This window comes from Gossypium hirsutum, chromosome A07 (assembly GCF_007990345.1).
Source record: "Gossypium hirsutum isolate 1008001.06 chromosome A07, Gossypium_hirsutum_v2.1, whole genome shotgun sequence".
Classification (NCBI taxonomy): domain Eukaryota; kingdom Viridiplantae; phylum Streptophyta; class Magnoliopsida; order Malvales; family Malvaceae; genus Gossypium; species Gossypium hirsutum.
Window position 1 is genome coordinate 6,813,289 of NC_053430.1, and position 27,146 is coordinate 6,840,434.

At 33.2% G+C, this 27,146-nt stretch overlaps 2 protein-coding genes and 2 long non-coding RNA genes across 9 annotated transcripts; 1 reads left to right on the forward strand and 3 right to left on the reverse strand.

Moving 5' to 3' along the window:
• Positions 1-562: 562 nt before the first annotated feature.
• LOC107941047 (ribonuclease J) lies at positions 563-8,731 on the reverse strand. Of its 6 annotated transcripts, none has more exons than XR_005930267.1 (18): positions 8,134-8,731; positions 7,518-7,746; positions 7,134-7,257; positions 6,476-6,532; positions 5,939-6,130; positions 5,778-5,855; positions 5,126-5,308; positions 4,929-5,009; positions 4,486-4,551; positions 4,312-4,404; positions 3,958-4,083; positions 3,395-3,508; positions 3,199-3,294; positions 3,028-3,125; positions 2,499-2,947; positions 1,840-2,306; positions 937-1,114; positions 563-830 (listed from the first exon to the last, which is right to left on the reverse strand). XR_005930267.1 is itself a non-coding variant. In XM_041117399.1 (18 exons), the coding sequence occupies exons 1-17, from the start codon at positions 8,237-8,239 to the stop codon at positions 1,013-1,015; spliced, it is 2,661 nt and encodes an 886-aa protein (XP_040973333.1). In that variant the 5' UTR covers positions 8,240-8,533; the 3' UTR covers positions 563-830; positions 994-1,012. The 6 variants fall into 6 exon arrangements, 2 of the variants coding, with proteins under 2 accessions (XP_040973333.1, XP_016730048.1); XR_005930266.1 differs by having other exon boundaries at positions 951-1,114; positions 8,134-8,533; XR_005930265.1 differs by having other exon boundaries at positions 932-1,114; positions 8,134-8,533.
• A 4,473-nt stretch (positions 8,732-13,204) lies between these two features.
• LOC121232048 (cycloeucalenol cycloisomerase) lies at positions 13,205-18,966 on the reverse strand. The gene is made up of 8 exons (XM_041117400.1): positions 18,813-18,966; positions 18,535-18,671; positions 16,911-16,994; positions 15,735-15,776; positions 15,176-15,286; positions 14,893-15,084; positions 14,531-14,628; positions 13,205-13,734 (listed from the first exon to the last, which is right to left on the reverse strand). The coding sequence occupies exons 1-8, from the start codon at positions 18,817-18,819 to the stop codon at positions 13,524-13,526; spliced, it is 882 nt and encodes a 293-aa protein (XP_040973334.1). The 5' UTR covers positions 18,820-18,966; the 3' UTR covers positions 13,205-13,523.
• Positions 18,967-22,553: 3,587 nt separating this feature from the next.
• Positions 22,554-23,599, forward strand: LOC107941035 (uncharacterized). Its single transcript, XR_001695535.2, has 2 exons — positions 22,554-23,057; positions 23,333-23,599. It is a non-coding gene; the product is annotated as an uncharacterized lncRNA (long non-coding RNA).
• Positions 23,600-23,798: 199 nt separating this feature from the next.
• Positions 23,799-24,593, reverse strand: LOC107941034 (uncharacterized). Its single transcript, XR_001695534.2, has 2 exons — positions 24,340-24,593; positions 23,799-24,073 (listed from the first exon to the last, which is right to left on the reverse strand). It is a non-coding gene; the product is annotated as an uncharacterized lncRNA (long non-coding RNA).
• Positions 24,594-27,146: the final 2,553 nt, after the last annotated feature.

Genomic DNA, 27,146 nt, shown 5'->3' on the forward strand with positions numbered 1-27,146 from the left:
ATATGAAATTATTAATTAATATAATGATAAAATTACATTTTAATTCTCACAAATTTATAATTCAATTCTGACCTAAAAAATGATAGCTTCACCTATTTACTATTACACTCAAGTTAATAAATTTTACGTATTTATATAATTTTTTATGTCATAATCTTATTTAATAAATTTTGACCCAATAAGTTAAATTGTAATATATTTACATTTTATATTCGTTATCACCTTTCACATCATTATTTGTTATTTTTTATTCTCAAACTAAAGATTTAATATAAAATCCTTCCAGAGAAGAAGGAAGGAAAGGAAGTCCAATAAGAAAAGGAATGAATTATTTTTACTTTTAATTATTTTTAAAAAACGAGTAGCCTCCTTTTTTTTCTTATTCCAATCAGATGCATCAGGCAGAAGTAAACCAACCAATTTGAAAATGAAATTGAATCGATGAAATTGATTTTTTATTTTTAAAATAATTTATTTAATTATGTCTAATTATAAATACATTAGTTCCAAGTTGGAACATGCATAGAAAACACATAGACAGCCGAAAGAAACAGGGAAAAGATATGTAATTTTACTCAAATTCAATTAGAATCATCATAAGGTACAAAAATTAATTTCTTCAAATGTATGATGGGGGCATAAGAAATATATAAAAGAAAACAACCCCATTGCTGTAAATTCCAAAGAATTTAAGCCCAAGTGGCCCATATAACTTGTAATTTACATAAGTTTCTAATGCTACAAAATCATTTCGCCATTAGTGGCCCCTATGATATCTTTGATTTGTCCCATTTTGCCATATCCATCATGAACACATGAACATGCTATAGCTGCAAAATCAAAACCCCATATCTTAATTTTCCATCATTCCCACTTTCACCATTGAATTGCAATGCAAATGATAAAAATAAATGGCACAACAATAACTAACCCCACCATGAAATAAGAACCTTGTCATTTGCCTATGCTGTATTTGTAAAATTCCATGTTTACCTCCTCCAAATCCAATGATTTAATCATTATGTAGCTGCTGCCATAAATCATCAGATAAAATTTTATTCATTTCCTCAAAATAGGGCCAATCTTTATGGCTTTTCTTCTCACTCCTGATTTCCTGTTAAATATATGCCAGTAGTTGTCAATAAGCAACATTAATAAAGGGCACTGCTTTCAGAACCAGACCAGACAGGCTGGTATGACTGGGAACTAGTTGAACCAGGCTAAAAACGATTGAACGGATTTTATCTATTTTTTAATATTTTAATGATCTTTTTAATTATCTATTCAACCGAACTGGGCAAACCGGTCAAACCAGGAACCAGTGGTATGACCAGTTCAACCACCGGTCCAGTTCTGAAAATCTTGGTAAAGTGGGAAACAAATTGAAAGTTATTGCCCTAATCTAGAACTAGGGCCGAGCAAAAAGAAAAAAAAATGAGAAAAACGAAAACCAATTTAAACCAGACCGAACAGTTATCACCCCCATAACGAACATTCTTGGTCAAGCACAAGACCCTAAAACTAGTACTAGTAATGAAGGGTATAAGCTAAGTAGGTAACAAGATGTAATTCTTATTGTTTAATCCACTTAAAGCATCGCTACCAAGCACCCGGATCTCAAATTTCATTTTGATGTAATCATTTACTCATTCTGCCATTCTTGGCTTAAATAGTTTTAAGTTCTTAAGTGTGGCGGTGAAGCTAGAGGGGTCAAAGTGAATGTTATGAACCTAAAGCCAGATGAAATATTTCAGATCCTTAAGCATTCTATCCCGGAATAAATATAGTGATATATATCACCTGTAGTTTGGTGAAAAACACTGGAGAGAAAGAACATACCTCATATTTCTGAACCAGAGATGCCCATCTGGATTTACACTGCACAGGACTTCGACTAATTCCATCAGCCAACAGGCTAGCAGATATTTCTTCCCAAAGGGCCATTCTCCCTTTCACAACATGAAATCGGCTATGTAATTCCCCCCGCATTTTAATTAGCTTCTTGACCTCTTCAGATGTCCATTTGTTCCGTTTGGCAGGCTTTGACGACTTCAGTTGAGAGCTGGGCAGTTCTGAGACATCTCCACTGCTTGCAGCATCATCACTCTTAAGTTCCGACTTATGTTCCTCTATTGGGATAAAACCATTGTTATCATTTTCCAAATTGTCAATAGGTGAAGATGATTTGATGAATGGTTTCCAGAATTCATCAGAATCCTCAGTACTGTGTGTATGTCTTTCTGCATGGTCAGGACTTGAACTAGTGGTCACTTCCTCAGGTAAGAACGTTTCAACATCATTGCCAACTGCATGAAGAAATCGTTAAGAAGAGAACAGACCATATCAATTACAGTGGTGCTTTAATAGCAAAATAAACATCAACGGATTACCAAATAAATACACACATATATGGTACCTATGCACAGACATCAAGCAATAGACACTTGCATGAAACAGAGAGAATTTAAGGGGAATCAAACAAGAGGACATGGACCAACCTATCAAATTTTGTTCTGAAGTATTCTCTATATGCAGATTACCGTCATTTTCTGCTTTTATCTTGTTTGGTTCTCTCCTTTTTGGATGTCCATCCATTACTTTTCTGACTGCCGGTATCCCAAAACCAACATTGGAGTTGCCAGAGAGCTTTTCATTTAGCTCATCAGAGAGAACTCCTGCAGGGTTCTCCAATGCAATCGCGATGACTTCAGGCCTCTTACCGCTGTACTTCCTTACCATCTTCCTCAATACCTCAGAAACAGTTCTTTCCATGTGAGCTAGGGGGCAATTCACAGGACAGCTCGACAGTGCAGCATGAGCAGCTTTATGGAGTGCATCTAAAAGCTTACCCTTGTCTAGCCATAAGCACCGTGTGGTGATTCTTATCTTCCCTTTTAAGCTATTCTCAATTATGCCATCAATCTTTTGGGGGCGTAAAATTTCCATGCTGCAAAAGGGATAATATTAACACACATGAGACAAATACAAAACATATCAACCTCATTTCAGCATAAAAAATTTACCTACCTGACCACTATAATGCCATCAGATGCAATTCTTAGTCTCTCATCAATACAAAGTTCAGTTGATGTGCCAAATGCCTTATCACCATCACTGTACATTAACTGCAATTTAAGATTAAATTCATGAATATCCTTCCCAAGGGAACTAAAGCCATTAGACAGAACTAAAGCCAACCAGTAAATTCTCCTTCCCAAGGGAACTAAAGCCATTAGACAGAACTTTTCTATTCCTCAAATGAGAAACCCCAAGCATCTCTCCATTCTTTATAACCTGATAAAACAATAAGAATTTATTACAATTTTCACCAGAAAACATTTGAATTATAATAATCCTTAACTAGATAATAGTATAAAAATAAATAGTGACTTACAGTGGTGTGTCGAACGCCGGTTGATTTCCCAAGTAGCTCATGCTCTTTCAAGAACACGAGCTCTCCATGTATGGGTAAAAAATGCTGCGGCTTCACAATTTTAAGTACTTCCTCCTTCAAAATAAAATCCCCATTGAAATAGAGTAATTACATACAAGTCAGAACAAATGGAGAAAAAGAATATCACAATCAAAATCAGCTTATCTGATTATGTCAACTCAAATCACATCCATAGGTCATCCAATCATGTACTGGTTTTTCATTTTTTAAATCAGAAACAAATTCTTAATGGACCCCCTTTATTGCTCTTACTGAAGTTAGAAAATAATTTCATATTTACAAACAAGCTCCCCCCCCCCTTCCCCAACAAATATAAGGTCATGTTACATTCCACAAGAGGCCCCATAAATGTAAGCACCATGAAGGTCTCAACAATGCATAATATGCTATCCTGAATTTTAACAGTTGAACTGTTTCCTTATCCTTTTGTGTTCTTATTCACAAGAAACAAGATAGCAACCAAGAAATTTTTAGAATGAAATAAACAATGCTGAAGTTCTTACCAACTCTCCACGATAGCCATGACCAGAAGTGTGTAGCCCCTCATTCCTACCCATCACTATAGTTGATCCAATCTCTGATATACGGTTTAGCATCTTCATTACCCGAGATTCATTACCAGGGATTACCTGATATTTAAGTACAAAATCGACATCCTAACAGTTCAATAACTTTTGGGTAAAGATAAAACACTCTCTACCATAAATGATAATCAAATAGCAAACCTATCCCTTAATACAAGATGGGCAGGTCATGGTAGACCAATAGAGGGTAATAAAGATTGTTTGCTGCTTTTTATTTTCAATTAGCAAACATTCACGGTTAGACACAAAATACATATCATACACTATCATTACCTTAGCTGAATAGAGAATCACATCTTCCTTGTTCAGTTTGAAAGAATGACTACTTCCATAGGATGCAAGATTCAAGGCTGCCCGTGGCTCTGCCTGACATAGTAAAGTGCAGTCACAAGTCAGCTTAATGGTCAGCTGAAAGAATTGTCTTTGGTGTTAAAGAAATCAACTCACTTGGGATCCAGTTGTGACAATTATCAAATCCTTTGGAGCATAGGCATCAATATCTTCTGCTTTCACCTAAATCATATGGAAAGAACAGAGAAGAAATGATTCAAGATAAACAATAGTTTTTCAAGATAGCTTATAGGGAGGATGACAAATGAAAACATAATGTAGGCAGAAATCCAATTCAATCAGGGTAAAAGAAGAAATAGCACAAACATGGCTGAATACACAAAAAAGATGTATTATGGCATAGTTTCTGTTTCAAGGTTACACTCTACAAAGAAATGGTCAAAAAAAGGCTAAACAAGAACAAAAGCACAATTTCTCACTGAGTAGCTTGCTGTGATAACAACAAACTTAAAACTTCAAAGAAGAGTAAACCATTAGCTCTACCACAAAGAGACAACCACATAGAAAAGAAACAAGAGAAGTTTCAAACGAGTGAATACCAGAGTTGATGGATCAATTGGTGCTTTTCCATCCTTCCAAGCTGCATCTAGGTAAGTCCTTAATGACATGCCAACAAATACCTAGTCGAAGGACCAACATGTCTAAGCTGTCAAAATTTATAATCTATTGTCCAAGTTGACATCCATGTTCAGACAACTAGGTTCACAAGATACCAGTGCAGTGAAACGATACATACCAGCTTTCTACCAGTTAAATCTGCAGCAGCTTTTACACTTCCAAGTCGGTGTATGTTTGACGCAAACTGGGTAGTAATAATCCTTCCTTTAGCATTTGATATATGCCTCAACAATGCATCTGCTACTACACGCTCACTAGTTGTCCTTCCGGGTGACAATACGTTAGTAGAGTCACTCATCATCTGTAAATGACATGCATTAACTGAATTAGACATTCATCGCAACAGTTCCAAAAGAATTACAAGCTCAATTCAGAACATAAGAATTACAGAATACAAGGAACAAGACAAATCTTGACAATCACTTATTTATGTTATGGATTAATTTATACAAAAGAGATGAGTAAAAAAGCCTAGGAAGCCAAAGAATAGACATAAGAAAGATAAGGTGTCAAGTGTTAGCTTCCATTATTGAAATAAAGTGCCAAAAATCAAGTGCTATCCTACAATTTCAAGACAATCATCTCAGCTGATCATAAAAGTTTGAGCAGACATGCCTCAATCATGAATCAGATAATTGAAATAATTATAGTTCACTTCTATGTCCCTCGTGAACATTTCACACACCCTCACTTCCATTCCCAAATAGTAACCCTTGCAATCTGCTCCATGAAATCATTCACAGAATAAACAATATATTCAGGAATGTTACCAGTGTTACTCCTTCCTTAGACAGATCCTCTAGAAACTGCCGGTCGAAAATATTCCCATCCAATGGTGACTCATCAATCTGTCATATAAGTTATAACAGCTAGAGTTACTGAAGGTTACAGTAACAAGGAAAGAACATGTACAGAGGAAAAAAAGAACCACCTTCCAGTCCCCAGTGTGAAGAATTGTACCATCAGCACAGCGAAGAACTAATCCACAACAGTCGGGAATAGAATGTGTCACCCTGAGAGGCTCTATTTCAAATGGCCCGGCCGCAAATCTCTTCCTCATTTTAAATACCTTAAGCCTAGATGGAACAAAAATCCCATTCTCCTTCAGACGCTTTTTGATCAGCTGTTGACAAGAATGCAAGTGTTTCACTAGTCCGTTTTCAGCAAGAGATGATAAGATGAAATAGAAAATTGTCAAGTTTTCACAGTCAATAATATGGACAGTAAAGAGGTCAAAAACACCTCAAAAATAGTAGGACAATTCTTATTATGACAAGGAAAACAACTTCCAAGAGCTACCAAGACAAATGTTCATAATTATTGAAAGGCATAAGACTTCTAAGGAGTAATTTTCATAATCTGTAACAGTCTTCATTATTATAGTAAGTTTTCAAAGAGTAGCATGTGGCACGTATCATAAGCCTAGTGCATTTGTATTCCACAAATTTTTTCTGACCATAGAAAGTACCTCCATGGTAAAGGATGAAGCATATATTGGAGTGTGAGGATCCAATGCTGGGATAACCTGCTCACATAGACAAGGAAACTAATAAAATAATGTTAAAGAAAAAGAAAATGCAACATGAACACCATCTATACTGTAGTATCATCAACTGTAATAATAAAATTCTGAGAACAATTTACACTTGCTCAGTGGCAAAGAAATTCCAGAATAAGAATGTGATCAAACAGTATCATTTCTTGAGCAACAGCTTCTTTTGCTCTAGATAAAACAATCAAACACGAACACACCAAATTCTTACAGAGAAATAATGATTCTCGTGGTAAGAACTAAGATGAAGGCAATAAGAGATACACTCAGCCACAAAGATCACTATTACGCTGTGCACAAATACTAAGCTTCCTTGGCAACACTATAAAGTAGCAAATGGTGTAGCTCTAGAAGCAACTCCTGCATCAACAAACCAAGCTCCACCAACTAAACATAGCATCCCTAGAGCATAGGCAGCTTGAGGCACCAATATAGGTTTCTCCAGCATATCATGCATCCTACTTCACTATAAAGAAAAGGCATAAGGAGTCTAGGTACCGTATTAGCAACTATTTAACAGGTGCTGAAAAGGAAAGCACAAAAGGCGTAACAAGCTTGACAGAGAAGTATTTACCCAAGGCAACGCACCAATGTGATCTTCATGGCCATGTGTTATCACTACTGCTTCAATTTTGTGGCTCCATTTCTTAATAAATGTTGTATCAGGTATAATCTTTTGGACTCCAAGCTCATCATAGCTTAAATGACAATAAAATACATTGCAGTGTTAATATACTCAAAGAGAAGAACAGAAACTAAAAGTAGCCATATCTGAACCAGCACATTTGATGTATATTTGCACAACTGAAAGATCAACCCCCTTAGTCAAAATTAGACTCCCCTGATATTTGGAAAATTTTTCAAGAATCAAAAGAACTTAGAATACAGGAGCTAATTTTCTCTAGTATAAGCATAAATTTAATGTAATACTAATTAGGCGAAAATCTTCAAGACTTACTCTGGAAACATCACACCAGCATCAATTAGAATATAGCGATCATAATTCCCAACAAGCATGCAATTCATTCCAATTTCACCCAAACCACCAATTGGAAGAACCCGAAGAGGTGGACCAGCAGTCCCTTCATAGAACTGCTCCATCTTGCGTTGGACAGAGTCTTCCATACTTTTTCTAGCCCCATCCAATCTTCCTGAACTTCTACGCGGAACATTAGTTCTTCGTGTACCTAACACAAGAAAACCAGTTAAACAACCATCATTATATCACTTAGTGATAGCATTAAAAGCATGGGACAAGGTAACAATCTCAATAAACCACTTATCCAATGGAAGAGCCCGTAGTTATTTCTCTATCCTTCGTTTCTATACCTATACAAAGAATTATCCAATCAACTTCAAATCCCTCCATTTCTCCTTATTTCATAACTTAAAACATCAGCAAAAACCAGTCTAAACACCCCCCCTTCAGCTTAAAACAAACAAAAAACAGAAAAGCTTCATAATCTCGTTTATACTTCACTTTCTCCGCAATCAAACAGAATTCTAAAACAATATAAAAGACTATATAGATGTAATGCATCGAGGCCAAGTAAATACAAAAACAGAAAGGGTACCTATAGGAGTAGTGGAGCCGACGGAGCAAGAAAAGCGACGCTTTCTTGGGGTTGGCCGGCGAGAGAGTATGTACGGACAAAGAGAGAGAGCAGTGGAAGCAGCCATTTTCGTTTGGGGGGGTGGGGGTTGAGTGGCGTGAAAGTAAGTGATAAACCTCCCTAAAACCCAAATCGAATCTGGTTTATCTTAGGTTACGAAAACAATGGAGAACTAAAACCCTAAAGTTTTTTGCATTTTTATGAAGAAAGGGTTTAAAGGGAGAGATGATTCAGTAGCTGGATATTGAGTGAACTGAGTTTGAGTGACTGAAACTCAGTAGATTTTTGTAAGGGATAAGAAAGATACTATCAAATATCTCTCTGCTTATCTTTTTTCATTGGTTAAACTACACCCATGGTCACTCTAAAATAAGATTTATTCTATTTTGGTCAGATTAGTCAATTAAGTGATTGTCACGTGGTAATTTTTTACTTTTGACTAAAGTTAGGCCCTTCTAATTAGTACATTTTTTTTCCTTTACTTCTCTCTGTCGTCTGCACCTGCTTCTTTTTCTTTTTCTTTTTTTTCCATATGAATTTTTTATTTCAAAAGGAAGCTAAGGAAAAAAAAATCTTTTTCTTCTGTTTTTGAATATTGATTTGATTGATAAGGTAATCAAATTGATGATATGCCAACATTTTGATCATGTTACAATAACCAAGTTCCTCTTCTGTTATCGAAGATCAAGATTTGTTACTGCCACCCCAACTGAGAAGTGCAGAATCATGGAGGTCATGATCATTGCTTGATAGGAACTCCCTTTCTTGCAAGCACTTATTCTATATGCTTCGAGTGGCTTCGAGCTTGGAAAAGATTAGCACGCATTGCAAATCCATTTTGGAAAATCTTATTGGTTCACAACTGGATCAAGCCCCCAACCACGAAAGAAACATTACATGTATGATGTGAACCTGGTTCTGAGGCTGGTAACTGCATTTCAGAATGAACTGAGTTGTTTCTCATCCCCGGCTGGATTTCGAAAAGTTGCTAGCTTACTTGACTCGTACCTTGTGGAAGTCTCAGCTGATTCCTACCTGACCACTTCCAAGTTTGCAGCATTAGTCCTCCTGCTGCCAGATTCTGCAAGAGAATCCCATGATGAGCTTTCTCAAGCCATAGACATTTATCTACAGGTATTGCTATCAACTTATAAATCTTTACCCTTGTTATAAATGCAATCAGTTGCTTTGCAGCCAAACCTGATTCTTTATGTTTCTTGGATTTGAAGTAATGATGTTGGTAGAGTAAATTCCTTGTAAGTTGCTTGGGATCAATCAATTCAGGCTTGTAATATTTAAGCAGATTCATTGGATGCTGTTAATTACTTGCTAATTCTAATTTGATTGCTCATACTTCAAAGAGATCACTTAATAGTTAGTATCAGGACCAATACTATCCATACACTAGTTTCTTTTGGGAAAAAAAAAACAAAAGAAAAAGAAGTGACAATAGATTATAAATAAGTCCCTAACTTTAGTCAAAGATAAAAACAATTGTCACGTGTCAATTATTCAATAGGCTAATGTGTCATATTAGCAATCTATTAGTGAATTAATGAAATTTTTAACAACAATGACTAATTCGAACAATTATTTTAATTAGAGCGACTAAATTGAGAAAAAAATTAAACACACCAAAATAGAACAAACCTTATTTTAGAGTCACAATGGGTGTAGTTTACCTTTTTTTTTAAATGATGTCACTAGTTATTACTAAGTTTATGTTTTGATTATTGAACTTCAAAAAGTTATAAAATAGTCACTGGATTATTTGAAAGTTTTCACTTGAAGTTTGACTAACAAGCTTAAGTAACGATTTGATAATCAATATGGTGGATCAATACCCATGGACTAGTAGAAGAATATATCTTAGATCCAAGTTGATCTAATGGTTAGCAACAAAGATCGAAGAAGAAAATTTAGATTTTTTGTCGCAGATTTATAATGTTCAAAATTATTTCATAACTATTACTAATGTAATCAAACAAGACGAAACCTACGGTAGAGGTTAGAGGTTCACCTAGCAAAAAGCTTTTGGAGAGAGAGGAATCCTTGACTATGTAGGAACAGTGATTAATATATATTTTAAGTTAGTATCCTGAGATGTCACGTGTCATCATGCTGCCATGATAGATTTAAGTAAAGTGATTAGGGAGGAGATTGGACATGTTGTCAATTATTTCGAATCGAACATCACAATTGGTGTCATAAATGACACTTAGGTCAACCATTGTGCAACTTAGAGTCTAAGAGTTCTCTTGAAAGGTTTTTCCATAGAGTTGTACTGAAAGGTTGGCCACAAGGAGTAGATCCTTAGGTTGGAGTACATTCAAAAAGTAAGGGTTTAACAATGACAAAAAAGGAAATTGAACTATAAAAGAGAAATGGAAGAAAAGCTTTAGATTGATGCAAGTTATACGAACAGAGAATGACATATAGACTACAATGACAATTTTAATCGCCCAATAACTTAGATGAAAACTTTCGAATAATTTGATGAGCATTTTATAACTTTTTAAATTTGAACGTCAAATATGTAAACTTACAAATAAATTTAGGGTTTAGTTTTTATTTTTTAATAAAGAGACAAATTTCGACCACATGTGTTTGTCCACACGTGTTGAAAGATTTTTTTATTCTTTCTTAGATTAATTTCACAAGATGTCCCAAACTATAAAGAAAACTTTATATTAGTACTTAAACTTAAGTACATTTCAAATTGAATTTTCAATCTAAAATACAATTCCAAACTAATTTGTGTAAAGAATGCCTAATACACTTAGCCCTTCTCCTTTTAGTAATTGCTTAGACATGAAATAAGAAAAATGAAAATTTTAGTTTTGAATTTTATTACTTAAAAGTCTGAATTCCAAACTATTTTCTCAGCTTCACAATTTTCTTAATTTTAGTTGCAAAGACATTTAGGGCTAGTTTGGCAATACTTTTGAAAAGTGCTTTTGAAGAGTGTTGTTGAGAAGTGATTTTGAGAAGTGCTTTGGAAAAATTTAAGTGTTTGATATTGTTGTCAAAAAGTGCTTTTGAGAAATAAATGTCCATTTTAGACATGATATTATAAAGTAACAAATATGTATTTAAATAATGTTCAAATTAGTTAATATTATGATATTTTAGCAAAAATATAAAAAAATAATTTATTATAACTTATTGTTAATATTTTAATATATAATATTAATTTTAAATATTTCTAAGTAATTAATATTAATTATTTATTAAATTTAATTAGGATATATAAATTATATTTAAATATTTAAATATAATAATTAAATATTTGTAATTAGATATTGACACAATTGTATTATTTTAAAAAATATTTTTTATTTTTAATTAATGCTTTTAACACATTTGTAAAACTCATATTAAATAACCAAGAAAGAGAGCACAAAATAATAGCATCAAACAAATTTTAAGTCAAAAAATAAAGTTAAAAAGGTAAAATAACAGCCAAAAGTGCTTTTTGGCTGAAAAAGCTAAAATTTACGGCTTTTTTATCTATAAAAAAACTCATCCCAAAAGTTAAAAAAGTTGCCCCAATGATATGTGTTCTTCATTGCTTTTAAGATAAAATCACTTTTTTTAGAAAAAATTTATTCCAAAAGCAATGGAGAACACACCCTTACTAATTGAGTTTCTTTTTTTTTATATTGTTGAGTTTTTTTTCATGAATATTTTGTGTTAAAATTTTTAAATATGTTTCTTTTTAAATATTTAATGAAATAATGATATTTTTTTTTGCCTCGACCTTCTTTTGTTCTTAAACTTAGGAAGTTGTCTTATGTCAATGTTTAATCCACTCTTGATGAAAAATTGGCCAATAGCAGTTGTTACTAATCTTATGAAGTACTTCGAAGTTTACTAAGTCCACTGAATTATTTATAGTTCCTCTCCAACTCATAAATAAGAGAATGATATATTACAGCATACTCGAACCCACATTCTTTGCATCGACAATAATACTAATATCAATAAAGTTAAGACTCAACCGACATAAATACATATACATTTATTTTAATGATAATAATTATATAAATTAAATATAAATATATTAGCAATTTGCTCCCGCAAATGTATATTGATTGATTTGGGATCAAATCAAAATAAGGTTGTTCTCATAATTGGTATGTCCAAAACATTATTAAATCTATTCAAGTATTAGATGTAAATATTATTATAAAATATTTGTAATTTCACGATATAATTTATCATTAAATTTTTACCTTATTGTAAAAATGGAAAGCGAATTATTTAGATGGGATGTGTGCTAACCACGACAATTACAACCATCCCGAGTTTGCAAATCATAATAACCATTTATTTCATATCTCAATCTGAGTCGTTTTGCAAAGCACATTGTAGAGGAATACTAGAAACACTGACCTTTGGGGAAATCGTTGTTGTTCATTCAATCATGTGGAGCATGTAAACTTTGGCATATCACTCAATCTCAACTTTGTTTGAATCAAGTGGGGTAAATAAAGCTAAAAAAGAAAAGGAAAACACATGTCGATAAATAATGCTGAATGGTAAATATTCTTTAAAAAAAAAAGAAAAAGATACAATATTTCAATAAAATTCTCTAATAATTAATTATTATTTTTAGATAAATCTCAAAATCATACTTGAACTTTGGTTTAATGTGCAATTCTATACATAAACTTTGATATTTGTATAATTTTATATATAAAATTTTAATTTAGTCTAATTCTCACATATTATTAGCACAATTTTTAATATAACATCATTTTATATTTAAATATTGCATAAACAAATAATTATAATTATCAAATTATAAAAATAAATTGATATATTTATTTATTCGAATGTGTATAATTAAATCAATATTAAAATTTCGTATATACATTTAAATCACAATCAAAATTTTATTTGTATAATTGTACCCAATTAAAATTCATGTACTAAATTACACGTTGAATCAAAATTCATACATAATTTTGAGATTTGTCCCTTATTTTCTTTAATTTCAAAAATAAAAATCTTAATAACCCATGTCGGATTTTGGATGAACAGTTCTTTTATAAGTTTGCAGAACTTCCATTACAACGACCTAACATTGTTTTCAAAGAACTAAAAAGACTAAAAGAGTTCTATCGGAACAGCAACACAAAATCACGATAGCTTCATAAACTAAACCCAAACCGAGCGATTGCCAAATATGCATCAACCAGTCACCGGAAACTTTTTGTTGAGCACCGGGGAAAACCACAACGATAACTTGGGTTACAAGGTTGAGCTACAATTACAACATTAATCACGAAATCCAGGACCGGAGCACTGTCCCCTACTCGGATGAGGAGTTATTCCAAGTTATCTTATTACGCACATTGGTTTTGTGAAGCTACATTTGCACTTCCTGCAAACCATGGCAGACCCGGATGAGTGCACTGTTTTGCATCGGCTAGTGGAACGATAGGTCCAAGGAAGATGCGCCACAAATCAAGTATTATCGTGACTAACATTGCAGCCCCTAGAGAATCAACTGCCACCCGAGGTAAGTCCCATAGATCACCGGGTTTCTCGTCAATCCTGTGAAATGAGGTTAGAATATATTACCCAAATGAAACAAACACTACACTATATGTATATAAAAGACAACCAACTTTCTAGCAGACATAAATAAGCAGAAAAGTTATAGCACGGCCTAAAGGTACATTATTACTTCTAGGATAAACTAGTCACCCAACTATGGTTTTTTTCTTTTTTCGTCATCCAACTATGAAAAGTTACAAAATAGTCACCTAATTATTAGTAAATTTCTTTTTCGGTCACTCAAACTATGAAAAGTTACAAAATGGTCACTCAACTATTCAATTTTGTCTGTTTCTGTCACCCAACTATCTTGGATTTGTGGGAGTTTCAATTTTTTCATTAGCCAACTGGTGACCAAAAAAGATAAAATTGAATAGTTGGGTGACTATTTTGTAACTTTTCATATTTGGGTGACCAAAAAAGAAAAAATAAACAAAGTTGGGTGGCCTCTATTGTAGTTTACCCGTCTAATATTGGTTGCAAACAAGCCTTTACCACTATGCAGACGTACTTTATTCCAATCCGTATTTCTCAAAGGAACTGTTAAAACTTATGTTACTTGGACTCGAGTCTGAAAGTCATATACGGGTATAGTCAGATTTTCCAAGATTTTCCATGTATTTGGAACATTTTTGGAGGCCATATCTCTATATCCACGTGTTAGACAAGGGTATTTTAAGAAATAATAAGAGTTAGGGCAACTTAGGCTAAAACAAAAGCGTTTTATAAGCAATGAATATGGTTCCACACTTTCTTCTAAGCAAATAAACATAAAGCTGGCTTAGTTTCTTACCTGAGAAACATCGGGAAGCTCACGATGAAGTATATAGCATAAAATAAAGATCCCACTTTATACATAGACGCACGATCCACAAAATCATAGTACGGGAACTGCACACGTTCAAATTAAAGTATCATCATAAGCAAAGTTTCACTTCAAACGTTATGCAGATCCATTTAGCAGGGTCGTTAGAATGTCAGAATTCACAAGAAATAATGGAAATCCAAAGTTTTCATGTTGCATGGAATGGTTTCTTAAAGAAAACATGATGACAGTAATACGACTTGCAGTAGACTTGGTAACATTGACAGAATGCTCATATAGTTAGCTTCAAGTTCTATTTACCAAAAGAAAGAAACCACATTACCACGTACGTTAGAAATAGCTAAAGTCTCGAGATATGCTATGAAATAAGAAAGGGCCAAAATCCATGCCACCTCAGTAGCCAACTGAATATTCTCGGGCAAGCTAGCAATAGAGTGCCTTAATCTGCGAAGTGTCATGTTTGATGTAACATGGTAAAACAGGAAGACAACATGAGTGAGAAGGAAAGTCGTGTGTGGTACCTGCAAAGAGAAACGGATTAATCGAGTAGACTTGCACCACCAAAATCAGTAAACTGCAAATCGAAATAAATTATTACTATCTGCAGCTTACATCGTTCATTTTCCAAGATGGGAAGGTATAAGAAGCTCCTAAAACCGTGAAGAAATAATGGGTCCAAAAATAATTCCCGACGTAACTAAATATTACAATCCAGACACTGGCCTGCAACAATGACAACAATTACAGTTAAGGCTATAGATAACCTCAAATCACAGGAGATTCTACTAATTGGCCGTGCTTGAGATCATTAAAAGTTAGTGAAACAAATATGCATGGAAATTAAAACGGAAATTTGACGAACATGACAAAAGTATTCTACACGTAATCATGAAACTATAAACTTGTTCTAAACAATGATGCAAACTGTCCTAGTGATCATTCAAAGAAGTAAATGAAGTGAAATATGAGGTAGCAAAGGCTAAATGCAAAATATAGAGCAAATTGTTTGGTATCTCGGTAGTCCTTGAAAGTTAGAATACATCACCAACTAACGACAATACACTACACATTAGCAAAGATCTGATCCAGTTAAACATATAATCCACGCATCAACAATTCGTTTTACAAACATATAATATGTAATGAAACGATTATCTAGTAAAACACTTGCCTTAACCCAATAACGGTCCTTCCAATGCAAGCTGCTGTCAGCCTGAAAAAGGAAATAAAAACATTTTTAGTGTGTTAGAAGAAAACAGGGTGATGGGGGAAGCTCCCTCCAATTTGCATTCGGGCAATTAAAGAGTTACAAAGTTTAAGATAGCTTCTTATACTTCAACACTAATGAGTAAGTGCGCAGAAGAGATAAATTCTCACAGAAAATGAGAGAACAATCCTTACATGTTTATTTGAGGGCTAGACACCTTAAATAAGCAGCAAGAAATGGAACCATGAGATCCCTATAAACACCCAAGACAAGCTTACCCTGCTAATGAGGATCTTGAAATCCATTTACGCCTAGAGGCAAGCAATTTACTTTTAAAACAAGCCAGTTATCAAAGCAATGAACCTCATCATGAAACGGACTACTTCACGATTCTATGTCGTATTCACTCCCTCCGTGTCAGATCAACATTCTATAAGGAAGAAACCTGAACTTGGTGGATAAATTTACAAGACTTTCAAAGACGAGGCAAATTTTTAGTACTTACACGATTCATTTGTCACTATACCACATCATATAGAGCCAACAATTGGACATATTGACCATATTTAAGCAAAAATAACACGGATAGTTCATCTGCTTAGGCTATGATTTACTTAGACAACATCAAAGGAAGTTCATCCATCATGGACAAGCTTATTTTTATACAGACATCAATGACAAAGACTTCAAAAAGTCAAACTGAAACATATATATAAGTAAAAGTATCTTGGAGGCTCTTGTACAATGAGTCAGATTGGATTTTGCCCCCTTTACTAAAAAAAAAAGGGTAAATTAGTCCCTGTACATTAGATCAAAGAGCAAATTGGTTCTTGTGTTAAAAATCCCATCCATTTCTACTTTTAAAAACTAGTCCATGTAGGTTAGAATAAGATACACATGGCACGTCACGTGTAACTGCCTAGTTATTCTTTCAGCCATTCTAATTTTTAATAGTAGAAATGGATGAAACTTTTAACAGAAATGACCAATTTGCTTTTTGGTCTAACATACATGGACTAATTTGCTCACTTTTTAGTAAAAGGAGCAAAACTCCTACTAAATGGGCCTCCATGATACTTTTACCAAATATATATATATAGAGAGAGAGAGAGAGAGAGGTTGCATGACTCGAGAGCTTACCTTCCCAACAACTAGCATTGGTATCAAAAATGAAGGAATTGCAGACACCAAGCCTAGGAGCAAATATTCCAATTCTGTAAAGTTCTGTAAACAGCCATATTTATAGTTTTTAACATGGAGAAAAAAGGAGAAAAAAAAAATCAATTAGAGCTTTCAAGAACAGCCATTTATACACAAATAATTTTAACTTCGATAAAAGAAAAAGTATAAACAAAAGTGAAGAATGTTCATGACTGCCACTGTAAGTCAACAGTAAAATCATCCAATTCAGCAATTACACTATAACCAACTAGCATTTCTCCATTTACTCATACTCTCCTTTCAATCAAATTGTTCCCTAAACTATGTTGCTTGGACTCTTCATTTTCTTCATTTTTGTTAAGGAACTTGTGTCTGTCACCAGAGGTGAACGGTCATTGAGGCCTAGGGCCTTGCCCCCTAAGTTTTTGAAAATTTTAATTATACCCTCAATTTTTTTGAAAATTTTAATTAGGCCCTCCTAAAATTCTTGATAACTCTCATTAAACCCCTTAATTCAACTCTTCAACTTTTTTTTGGAAATTTTCATCAAACATCCAAAACTTTTGAAAGTTTTAATTAGGCCTACCAGAATTTTAGAAAATTCTCACTAAAACCCTCAATTTTTTTATAAATTTTAGTTGGGCCCCCATAAAACTTAATACCACGATCCACCACTGCTGTCATTCGTATCAGACACACGAATACGGGGAAATGAAATATGACCGCATGAAATTTTTTTTTAGGAAAAGCTAACCATATCCGTGTCAGATACAGACCCAAGTTCGAGTGCAATAATCACTTCATTTGATTGTAACATGAAGGCAAAGCTATTTGGCATGAAAAATCCCTCAGATTCATTAGTAAATAAATGACATTTCGGATCAAAACCAGCCATCATTGTCATAGAAAAGATCGACTAACTATAAACTCAAATCAAAGAAAGAGTAATAATTGCACAAGTTTGAAAGGAACCACTATGTTACTTGAACTCTTCATTTTTGTTAAGGTACGAGTGTCTGAAACCAGAGGTGGACGGTCATTGAGTCCTAGGGAGCCTTGCCCCCAAGTTTTTGAAAATTTTAATTGTACCTTTTTTTTGAAAATTTTAATTAGGCGCTCCCAAAATTTTTGAAAATTATCGTTAAACCATGGAAAAATTTTAAAATTTTCAATTCAACTCTTCAAAAACATTTATAAGTTTTCATTAAACGTCCACAAATTTCGAAAGTTTTAATTAGACTTACCCGGATTTTTTAAAATTCTCATTCAAACCCTTAAAATTTAAATAAAAAAAATAAGTTAGCCTCCCAACTTAATGCCAAAATCCGCCATTTTATGCCTGAGATATGACCTCCAGGATGCTCCAAATACATGAAAATTTTTAGAAAAAGCTAACTATATCCGATACAGACCGAGTTCGAGTACAGTAATCAATTCATTTGGTTGTAACATGAAGGCAAAATTATTTGGCATGAAAAATCCTAAGATTCATTAGTATAAAAAATGACATTTCAGATAAAATAATCCATCATTGTCATAGAAAATATCGACTAACAATAAACTCGAAGAAAAGCAAATCAAACAAAGAGTAATAATTACAAACCTCGTAAAGTTTGAAAGGAACAACGATGCCCAAACAGAGAGTGAGCCAAAATGGAGTGTAACAAAGAAAGAAAAGCTCGCCCCATCTCTTACTCGGATTAGCAGCCAGCCATAAACTTGAAGAAGAAGGAAAATTACCTGATTTAACAATTTCCAGAACAATGGGGATTTAGTTACCTTAAACTCTATAATCAACACACATAAATATTAACGATAGTAATGGGTAAAAAAAATAAAAAGCTAAGAAATTGAGAAACGAGAAAAAGGAGTTAAACTTACCGCCCATGAATAAATATGGGGTATTAAAAATCTGGGTTTCAATCGAAATTGAAATTGGGATTGGATTTGGTGAAAATGGAGTGTGAGTGATGAAGTACAAAGAATTAAAGGGTTGAAGAAACAGCTGCTAGATTTGAAGAGATTCCCTTTTCTTTTTTATTATAAAACTTGTCGTTATCGTTGTTTTGTTTTGAGTCAAAGCCTATAATCGAAAGGGTTAATAAACAATTTGGTGTATAAAGTTTGGTTTTAATGTTCAGTTTGATACATTTTTTCTAATTTGGTTCTTGGCTCTTTACAATTTGATACATAAGTTTTTCTTTGTCTTGTACAAGTATTTGATTTTAGTTTCAATATTCAATATGAAACTTAAGTTTTTCTTTTATCCCAATTAAGTAAATATGTTTTTTTCTTTAAAAAAAAGTATAATATAAACTACACCCAAAGTCATTAAATTAGTAGTAAGTTATATTTTGGTCACTTAATTTTAAAATGTTACAAAGTAGTTATTGAACTATTCGAAAGTTTATATTTAAGCTACTAAACTAGTCAAAAAATTTTATTTAAGTTACGTGTCATAACCATAAAAATCTAATATAAAATTTGGAACCGTAAACCAATATCTGTCATGTTAGATCATTAAGAACAAAACTAGATGCAGAAACGTAGATAAATCCATTAATATCTTGAAAACTTCAAATCTTTTGGTTTTGATCTTCCAAATTAAGGCACAAGTATTTTAGAGAATGTGGATCTATTTTTTTTTTAAATATAAGATGTCAAAAAAGTTACATATGTGTGATTTGAGAATCATAATCCTTATATATAACTTTTGCACATTGATCTTAATTTATAATTAGCTCATCATCAATTAGAAATTAGTTACAAGAGTATCAACATATATTTGGCCCTTACTTTATTTAATAATTGAAGCTAAATAAATCTTAACCAAATTAAATCACTTTTGATTTAGGCTAACATTTATGATAGTAAATATTAGCATGTAATTATTCTTATTATATATGTGATGTCTATATTTTTCCAACACTAAGTTGTTAAGTTTTTTTTAAGTCTGACTAGCGAGTTCTAAGAGGTGATTCGACGATCGCTTTGGTGGATCAATACCCATCAATAAGTAGAACATACCTTAGATCCAAGTCAATTTGACGATGAACGTCAGAGATTAGAAAAAAAAAGTTGTTTGGATGTTGGCTTGTAAATTCGTGACGTTTAAAGCTCTTTTATGGAGAGAAAAAATTAAACTATAAAAGAGAAAGGGAACGAGAGCTTTCGATTGATGCAGATAGTACAAAGAGATAATGCCATACAATAATGATCTTAACAATACTATGACTTAAATGAAAACTTTCAAATGATTTAGTGACCATTTTGTAACTTTTTTAAGTTGAGTGACCAAAACGTAAACATAATTAGTTTAGTAACTTTAGATGTAATTTGTCCAAAAAATTATGTATATGTATATATATATAGAGAGAGAGATGCCATTTGCCCACGTTCATTGAGCCTTATATACTATTAATCTCTTGCCCCCAATGTGCCATATGTCAAGCCATTATTGGTGGATCAAAGGCAAGTGACGTAGTAGGTTGGCTTTATAGGCCTAGGTAGAGCGACACTGTGACGTGCCCTAGGTCATCTTGGATGGGGTGTGATAGTTGGAGTTTAAAGTGACGGTTAATAAGTGGAAACCACTATCGAAGCCAGAGAATTCTTGAAAGGGGTTATTCGCGAGGAATCCGTATGTATGCTCATGGCATAAATGGTCTAAGTTGTCCTATTAAAAGTGTCGAAACCATTTTTAAATTTAAAAAAAAAGGGGATCGACTTAAAAAAAACGAAAATGGAGTCGCCACCAATCTTTTTATTTAGGTGTGACTAGGTCACCTAATAAAATACTTTGTTTTATTTAAATCGATTTTGGCCTACGTAAATTTGAGAAAATGGATTCGGGAGCCGGTTACGTATGAGAAAGGATTAGCACCCTCACTACGCCCAAAATTAGTACCAAATTGATTAAGTACTGTCCTTATGTCTAAGATTTAAAGCTATTTTTTAAATATGATTCCTTTTAAAACATTTGAATGGCTTAAGTTGGTCGTCAAAATCCTCTTATTTCAAAGGAATACAGCATCACATCCAGCACGATAGGACACGATCCTTTATACCTTCGAAAACACGATAAATTTTTAACTTCCAAAAGTTTATACATTGAAAATTACAAAAGGATGCCCAATTATTTAGTCCAACGAAAACCGGAACCCAGCATGGTAGGGCACAATTCCTCGAATTTCCAAACATTGAACATTGACTTGCTTTAGAATTTAGAAAACCAGAGTGAAATTCAAAAGGAATATTTGGTTATTTTGAACAAATAGGAAATCAAAACCCAGCACGATAGGGCACGATTCCCCGAATTTTCAAACATTGAATATAGCCTTGTTTTAAAATTTGGGAAACGCGAGTGAAATTCTAAAGGAATATTCGATTATTTTGAGCAAACAGGAAATCAAAACCCAGCACGATAGGACACAATTTCTCGAATTTCCAAACATCAAACATTGCCTTCGTTTTAAGGAATTTTCAAATGAATAATTGTAAAACCAGCTTAAAACGCATTAATTTGACTTGAAATAAAATGGAATAATTATTTTTAAAGAGTTGGACATTATGAAACGACATTCATAAACCACAAGGAAAACAATGATCATGGGATAATATACACACATAAGATACAAGACTTGATGAATGAAGGTAATATAGCCTTATTCAATCGACTAGCAAAATACATAATTAAATTTAACTAACCAAAAAATATAACCCAATTTCAATCATGGAGAATAATTGATATAACAATACAAAACAATGAATAAATAATATGCAACGACAATGTATATAGTATAATATAGAAACCATTAACATAAAATGCACAAAACAATATGGAAATTAGGAGTCAATGTAGTATAAGTCAATTCTAAAACAATGACGATCTAATGAACCCATAATTTATACGATATATGAATTAATGAATTGATGAATTTGAAACTATTTGTAAAAAAAACAAACTAGAGATATATACGTAATTATTATAATCTGTGTTATAAAATAAATATTTTAAAATCAAATAGTATATAAAGTGTTAAAGAATATTGGTTTAAAATTGACAATTTACATGCAACAAAGGAGATAAAATATGAAAAGATAATAAAAATATACAATGAAATATAATCTTAGGAGACAAACCATACACATAATAGATTTACAAATCATATAAATTTAGAAATAATTATTTATAAAAAAATAACATGAAAATGCATACAATATTAAATTAATTTGGCTATATATGTACAGATATATAAAAACATTTAAATGGGATACCATCTAATATATTAAAAGAATAGGATATAATGACTTTCAAAATAATGATTTTATAAACAAAAAATAAATTTTAAAACAATGATTTAACCATTAAAATAATATATGTACGAATATACACAAAAATATCTAAATGAGACATTGCATATATAATATGATAAAACCAACTTCAAAATAATAATATAAATAAAAAAACAAAGCAAAGTTAATAAAATAGATAAAAATATTAAATGAATTTTAAAATAATAAGTATTTCAAATAGAAAGCTTAATAAAATAAACTTAAAAATGAAAGGGATAATTTATAAATAAAAGAAACCAAAATAGGGACCGGCGCGCAATATGTACAAATGCGCAAGGACTAAAGCTGGAATTATTCCAGATCCTTGTTGAGGCGCGGACCCAATTGCAAATAAACACAACTTACAAAACCAAATTGAAAAAAAAAAGAAACAAAACGAACAAGGCGCGATTGAATACACATGCGAAAAGGAAGGACCCATCGTGTAAATATCCCCTCACCGTAAAAACACGCGGGTCCTAGGGGCAAAGAATCAGATCGGGCCTGGTATAGCCAATACAGCACCGTTTTGGAGCCACTAAAACAGGCTCAAAACGGCACCGTTTTTGGTTTGTTAAAAAGACTGAAACCAGCCTCCTTCAGCCGAATCAACCCTAGCCCCCTTTATTCTCAACTAGCAAGCCTTCAACCCTTGATTTTTATACACCGATCCACCACTAAGAATGGCAGTCGGCGATTTCGGGGCCACAAAGGGCTGGTTTTTGAGCCTTGAAATCCCCTGTAGACTTCGATTTCGACGAAGCAAAGGAGATTGGACAGCTTATTCGCAAGGTATCATCACCTTTCTCTTTTCTTTTTCAACGTAAACGATGAAAAAAAATGAAGGAAATAAATAAAATAATTAATAGAATATTAAGAAGATTTAAAACGAAAATCGCCTTCTCAAAAATTACCTTTGAATTTTCTATTCAATATCTATATAAAGTGTGCCTAGAAAAAGATCAATACATTCTTTTTTGGCTTTATAGCCGAAATCTAAAAGAAAAATAAAAATAAAAATACAATATTTTCTTGCTTTTTGTTGTCCTTCTCTTGTTCGTTTGCAGGTATTGGGTACTGGGCGTGTGCTGGTACTTGGCGTAAGGCGTACGGAGGCATGCGTGGCGTTCGTACGGTGTTGAAGGCTGGGGCTTAGCTGCGGCGCAAGCGAAAGAAACCCTAGGGTTTTTGTTGTTTTAATTTTTTGGGCCGTATAATCTTGGGCTAGGGTTAGTATTAATTTTGGGTTTGTAATGTTTTGGGTTTTGGGGCTATATAGTTTGGACTTTGATGGACTATTAATTTGTTTTTATTTTTATGGATTTTTGGTTTAATATTTGGTTTTATTCTGGTTGTTGGGCCCTGGGCAGATTTGGGCCTATACAAAAAGTGTAACAATGTGTAAAAGTGAAGAATGAATAAGTAAATGTGTAACACCCCTAACCCGTATCCGACGCCGAGATAGGGTTCGAGGCGTTACCAATGTAGAAGGCCTATTTCGCCCGGGCTTTTAAACTTCTGTAAAAACCAAAATAAAAATAACAGTCCAATATAGATTTTGAAGCCCAAGTTTTAATGCCGGCCCAAAATATAGCTTTGGCCAAAATTAAACAGGCTCAATACATTGACCCAAAATTCCAGGCCTGATTGTCAGCCCAATTACATTAAACAGTCAGCTAACCTAGGAATCCCTAGGTTACCCACGCCGCAACCCCCACGTTTAGTGCCTCTCCACCACACAGTCGGCATATCAAGCACGACCCTTAGCTCGTTCGTTGCTCGCCCACGTCCTTTCACGTCTCCACGACCTGCGATTTGAGCAAGAAAACAATAGGAAAACTACTTGTATTCGGCTATAAAGCCTTCAAATTTTTCATTGTAAAGGGCTATTTTTTGGACTTTTTTTTGAGAAAAATTGAAGATAGAGATAATATTAAGCACATACAGAAAGATATAGCAACCATATTTGTTTGAGGTGATTTAAATTTTCATTTTTCTTTCAATTTTATTTCCATTTTCTTTGATTTTTTTATCTACTGTATATAAGTAATAAGAGAAAGGGGAGGCAGCTCACCGGAGTTACCGTAGGAGAACCTTCGCTAGTTGCGAACGGAGAGCTTGGGCATTAGCCTTTCGGCTGAAGAGTAAAGGGAGAGTGAGGGAGATGGAAAGCATAAAGCATTTAGGTTTTTTTAAACAAAAAATAAAAGTCAGAATGTTTATTTGTTTTTTGTCAAAGTAAAAATTTTTAAACAGGTTTTAATAAAATGGAGCAGCATTTTTGGGGGGACGGGAAGTTTGTCCGCATGTTTTGGCTATGAGTGGGGGATTTGCACATTTAGTCCCCCACTTTTGTGCTAATGTTCATTTCGATCATTAATTTTGCATTATTCTCATTATTATTTCTTTTTTTTATTCGTTGTATTTTGCGATTTATTCGTTTTGAATTTTCTTTCATGTATTCCTAGATTATCTATAGATGCTCAATTCAATACCATTATACATGTATATACGTAACTTATACTAAATTATTTTTACTCTAAGTATACATTATTGATTTCCTATTATTTTACGTAAATATTTCCTTTAATTTTTTATTTTTTTTATATGTATATATATTATTGATTTTATATTATTTTATGTATGTATATCTTCTTCTAAGGACCCTATTTTAAATGGTATATTTTATTTATTTTAAATACTTTCATATAGTAGTATCTTTGTTTTTATATATAAAATTTTCATTTAATGTATATTATTTATTTAGATTGACAAATACTATGTTATATGTTACTTACTTTTCTTTATATATACATTATGTATTTTGAAATTTCATTTAAATATTATTATGTCATATATGATTTTTATTTTATTATTTTTTATCTATCTCGAACTTTCATCTATGCTACTTTAAGATTTTTATATATGTTTGTTTGTTTGCATATTGATAATTCCAAATTGCATTTCTTCTATATCATTTATTTGTTTGTTAGTTTTAAAACTTGCCACATGTTGTCTGTGTTAATTTGCTTGGAACTTCTTTAAATTTGCTTTTAATTCATTAGCCTTCAAATGTGAATATTGGTATTTTTTATAATATATGGTATGTCGTTTTTGCATGTATCCTAATCCTTTGTATTTTTTCATTATTTATCCATGTCATATTACTACCTCAACTCTAAAGTGAACCGAATGAATATACTTTGAGTCGGTTTTGCAATTGTTTATCTAAAAAATTTCAAAACAAAGGTAATGTTTGGCGTTTGGAAATTTGGGAAATCATGCCCTAATGTGCTGGGTTTCGATTTTCTACTTGCCCAAAATAGTCAAATATTCCTTTAAAATTTTATTCATGTTTTTAAAATTTTAAAACAAGGCAATGTTCAATGTTTAGAAACTCGAGAAACCGTGCTGTAATGTGCTGGGTTTCGTTTTTTTGTCGGACCAAATGATTGAATACCCTTTTCGTGCATTTTGGGCGTTATGAGGGTGCTAACCCTTCCTCGTGCATAACCGACTCCCGAACCCTTTTTCTCAATTTTCACAGACCTAAAATTATTATTTTAATAAATCAAATGTTTTATAAAAATGATCAATTCAAGGTGATCCGATTACACATCGAAAAAGGTTGGTGGCGACTCCACAATTCGTTTTTAAAGTCGATCCCCGTTTTTCCAAAAAAAAATTAAAAATAGTTTCAACAGCTTTGCGACTCCATTGGGGACCAATAAGAGAGTTAAGCTGTAAAGTTGATTATTTTCTGTCCTTTTGTCAGAAATTTAAAATTTGAATTTTAACATACGATGCTTTTATTGCATTTCATGGGTTTTTATGGTTTTTTTGTTCGTGTTTTGCATTTTAAGTTTTTTTATATCCCCTCGCATCATCTTGCATGACCGTTGTGGTCGCACCTCTTAAGTGGGAGTGAGAGACTATGCCTTCGTGAGGTTTTCACCTCCGCATGGCTAGTAGACTGCTTCCGGGATACATTCGTACCTATGTCTTCGTGAGGTTTTCACATCTGCATGGGCATAGGGAAATGTATTCCCCTGAATTGAACTCGATCCACATGAGCCTATAATGGGTGAGGGTTGAGGAATCTGCTGGTTCAAGTACCATTTTCTTATAATCGAGCCACATATAGTGAACTCTAGGAGCCCGCCCTAAGTAGAGCTATGTTGAAACTTAGCGATTACCCAGTTAGGTGTTTGATTATTTTCTATTTGCTTTGATTTTTTATTTTTTCGATACTAACTTGTTGTGTTTTGTTGTGGTTATATTTGCATGTCATTTCATATTAAAGAGGTGTCGATTTCTGTTCGGTTACTAAATTAAAAAGCTGGTTATGGAGAGCGAATTCCCTGATAAAGTGAAAGATAATGCGGCTGTCCGTATGTGGTCAGAGAAGATGCAACTTGAGAAAAAGGATAGCTTGGCTGAGGGGTATACATTGAAATTGGGGAACTTCACTCGTATCAATGTGACCCAAAATGTGCTTCAAGAGTTGAGGGATATATGGGCCAGCTGGGATGATAAGGCGAGGCAGTTGTTCTATTAAAATTATGGCGACTTACCCTACTTGCTTGACGTCAAGGTGGACAAGTACTTGTTTCGGGCTATGGCTCAGTTCTGGAACCCGGCATATAATTGTTTCACCTTTGGGAAGGTAGACTTGAGGCCTATTGTGGAGGAACATACAGCTTTGCTTCATTGTCCAAAGGTTCAAGTTGACAAAGTTTATTCCAACGCTGTTAGTGCCCCAGCTTTTGTAAAGAAATTAATAAGTATCACCAGGATGAGTGAACATTGGGTTACAGCCCAAATTCAGTAGAAAAGTATTGGTAAATGCATTCCATGGGTGTGTTTGAGGGACTTGATTAT

What these genes read in the sequence shown, in the direction of transcription:
- LOC107941047 (XM_041117399.1), bottom strand. Translation starts at nt 8,239, where the DNA reads ATGGCTGCTTCCACTGCTCTCTCTCTTTGTCCGTACATACTCTCTCGC. An exon ending in CTTCATCCTTTACCATGGAG is followed by an intron (nt 6,131 to 6,475) that starts GTACTTTCTATG and finishes TCTTGTCAACAG; the next exon opens with CTGATCAAAAAGCGTCTGAA. An exon ending in ATGGCTATCGTGGAGAGTTG is followed by an intron (nt 3,509 to 3,957) that starts GTAAGAACTTCA and finishes TTTATTTTGAAG; the next exon opens with GAGGAAGTACTTAAAATTGT.
- LOC121232048 (XM_041117400.1), bottom strand. An exon ending in CATCTTGGAAAATGAACGAT is followed by an intron (nt 15,085 to 15,175) that starts GTAAGCTGCAGA and finishes TTCTCTTTGCAG; the next exon opens with GTACCACACACGACTTTCCT. An exon ending in AGCTTCCCGATGTTTCTCAG is followed by an intron (nt 13,735 to 14,530) that starts GTAAGAAACTAA and finishes CTCATTTCACAG; the next exon opens with GATTGACGAGAAACCCGGTG.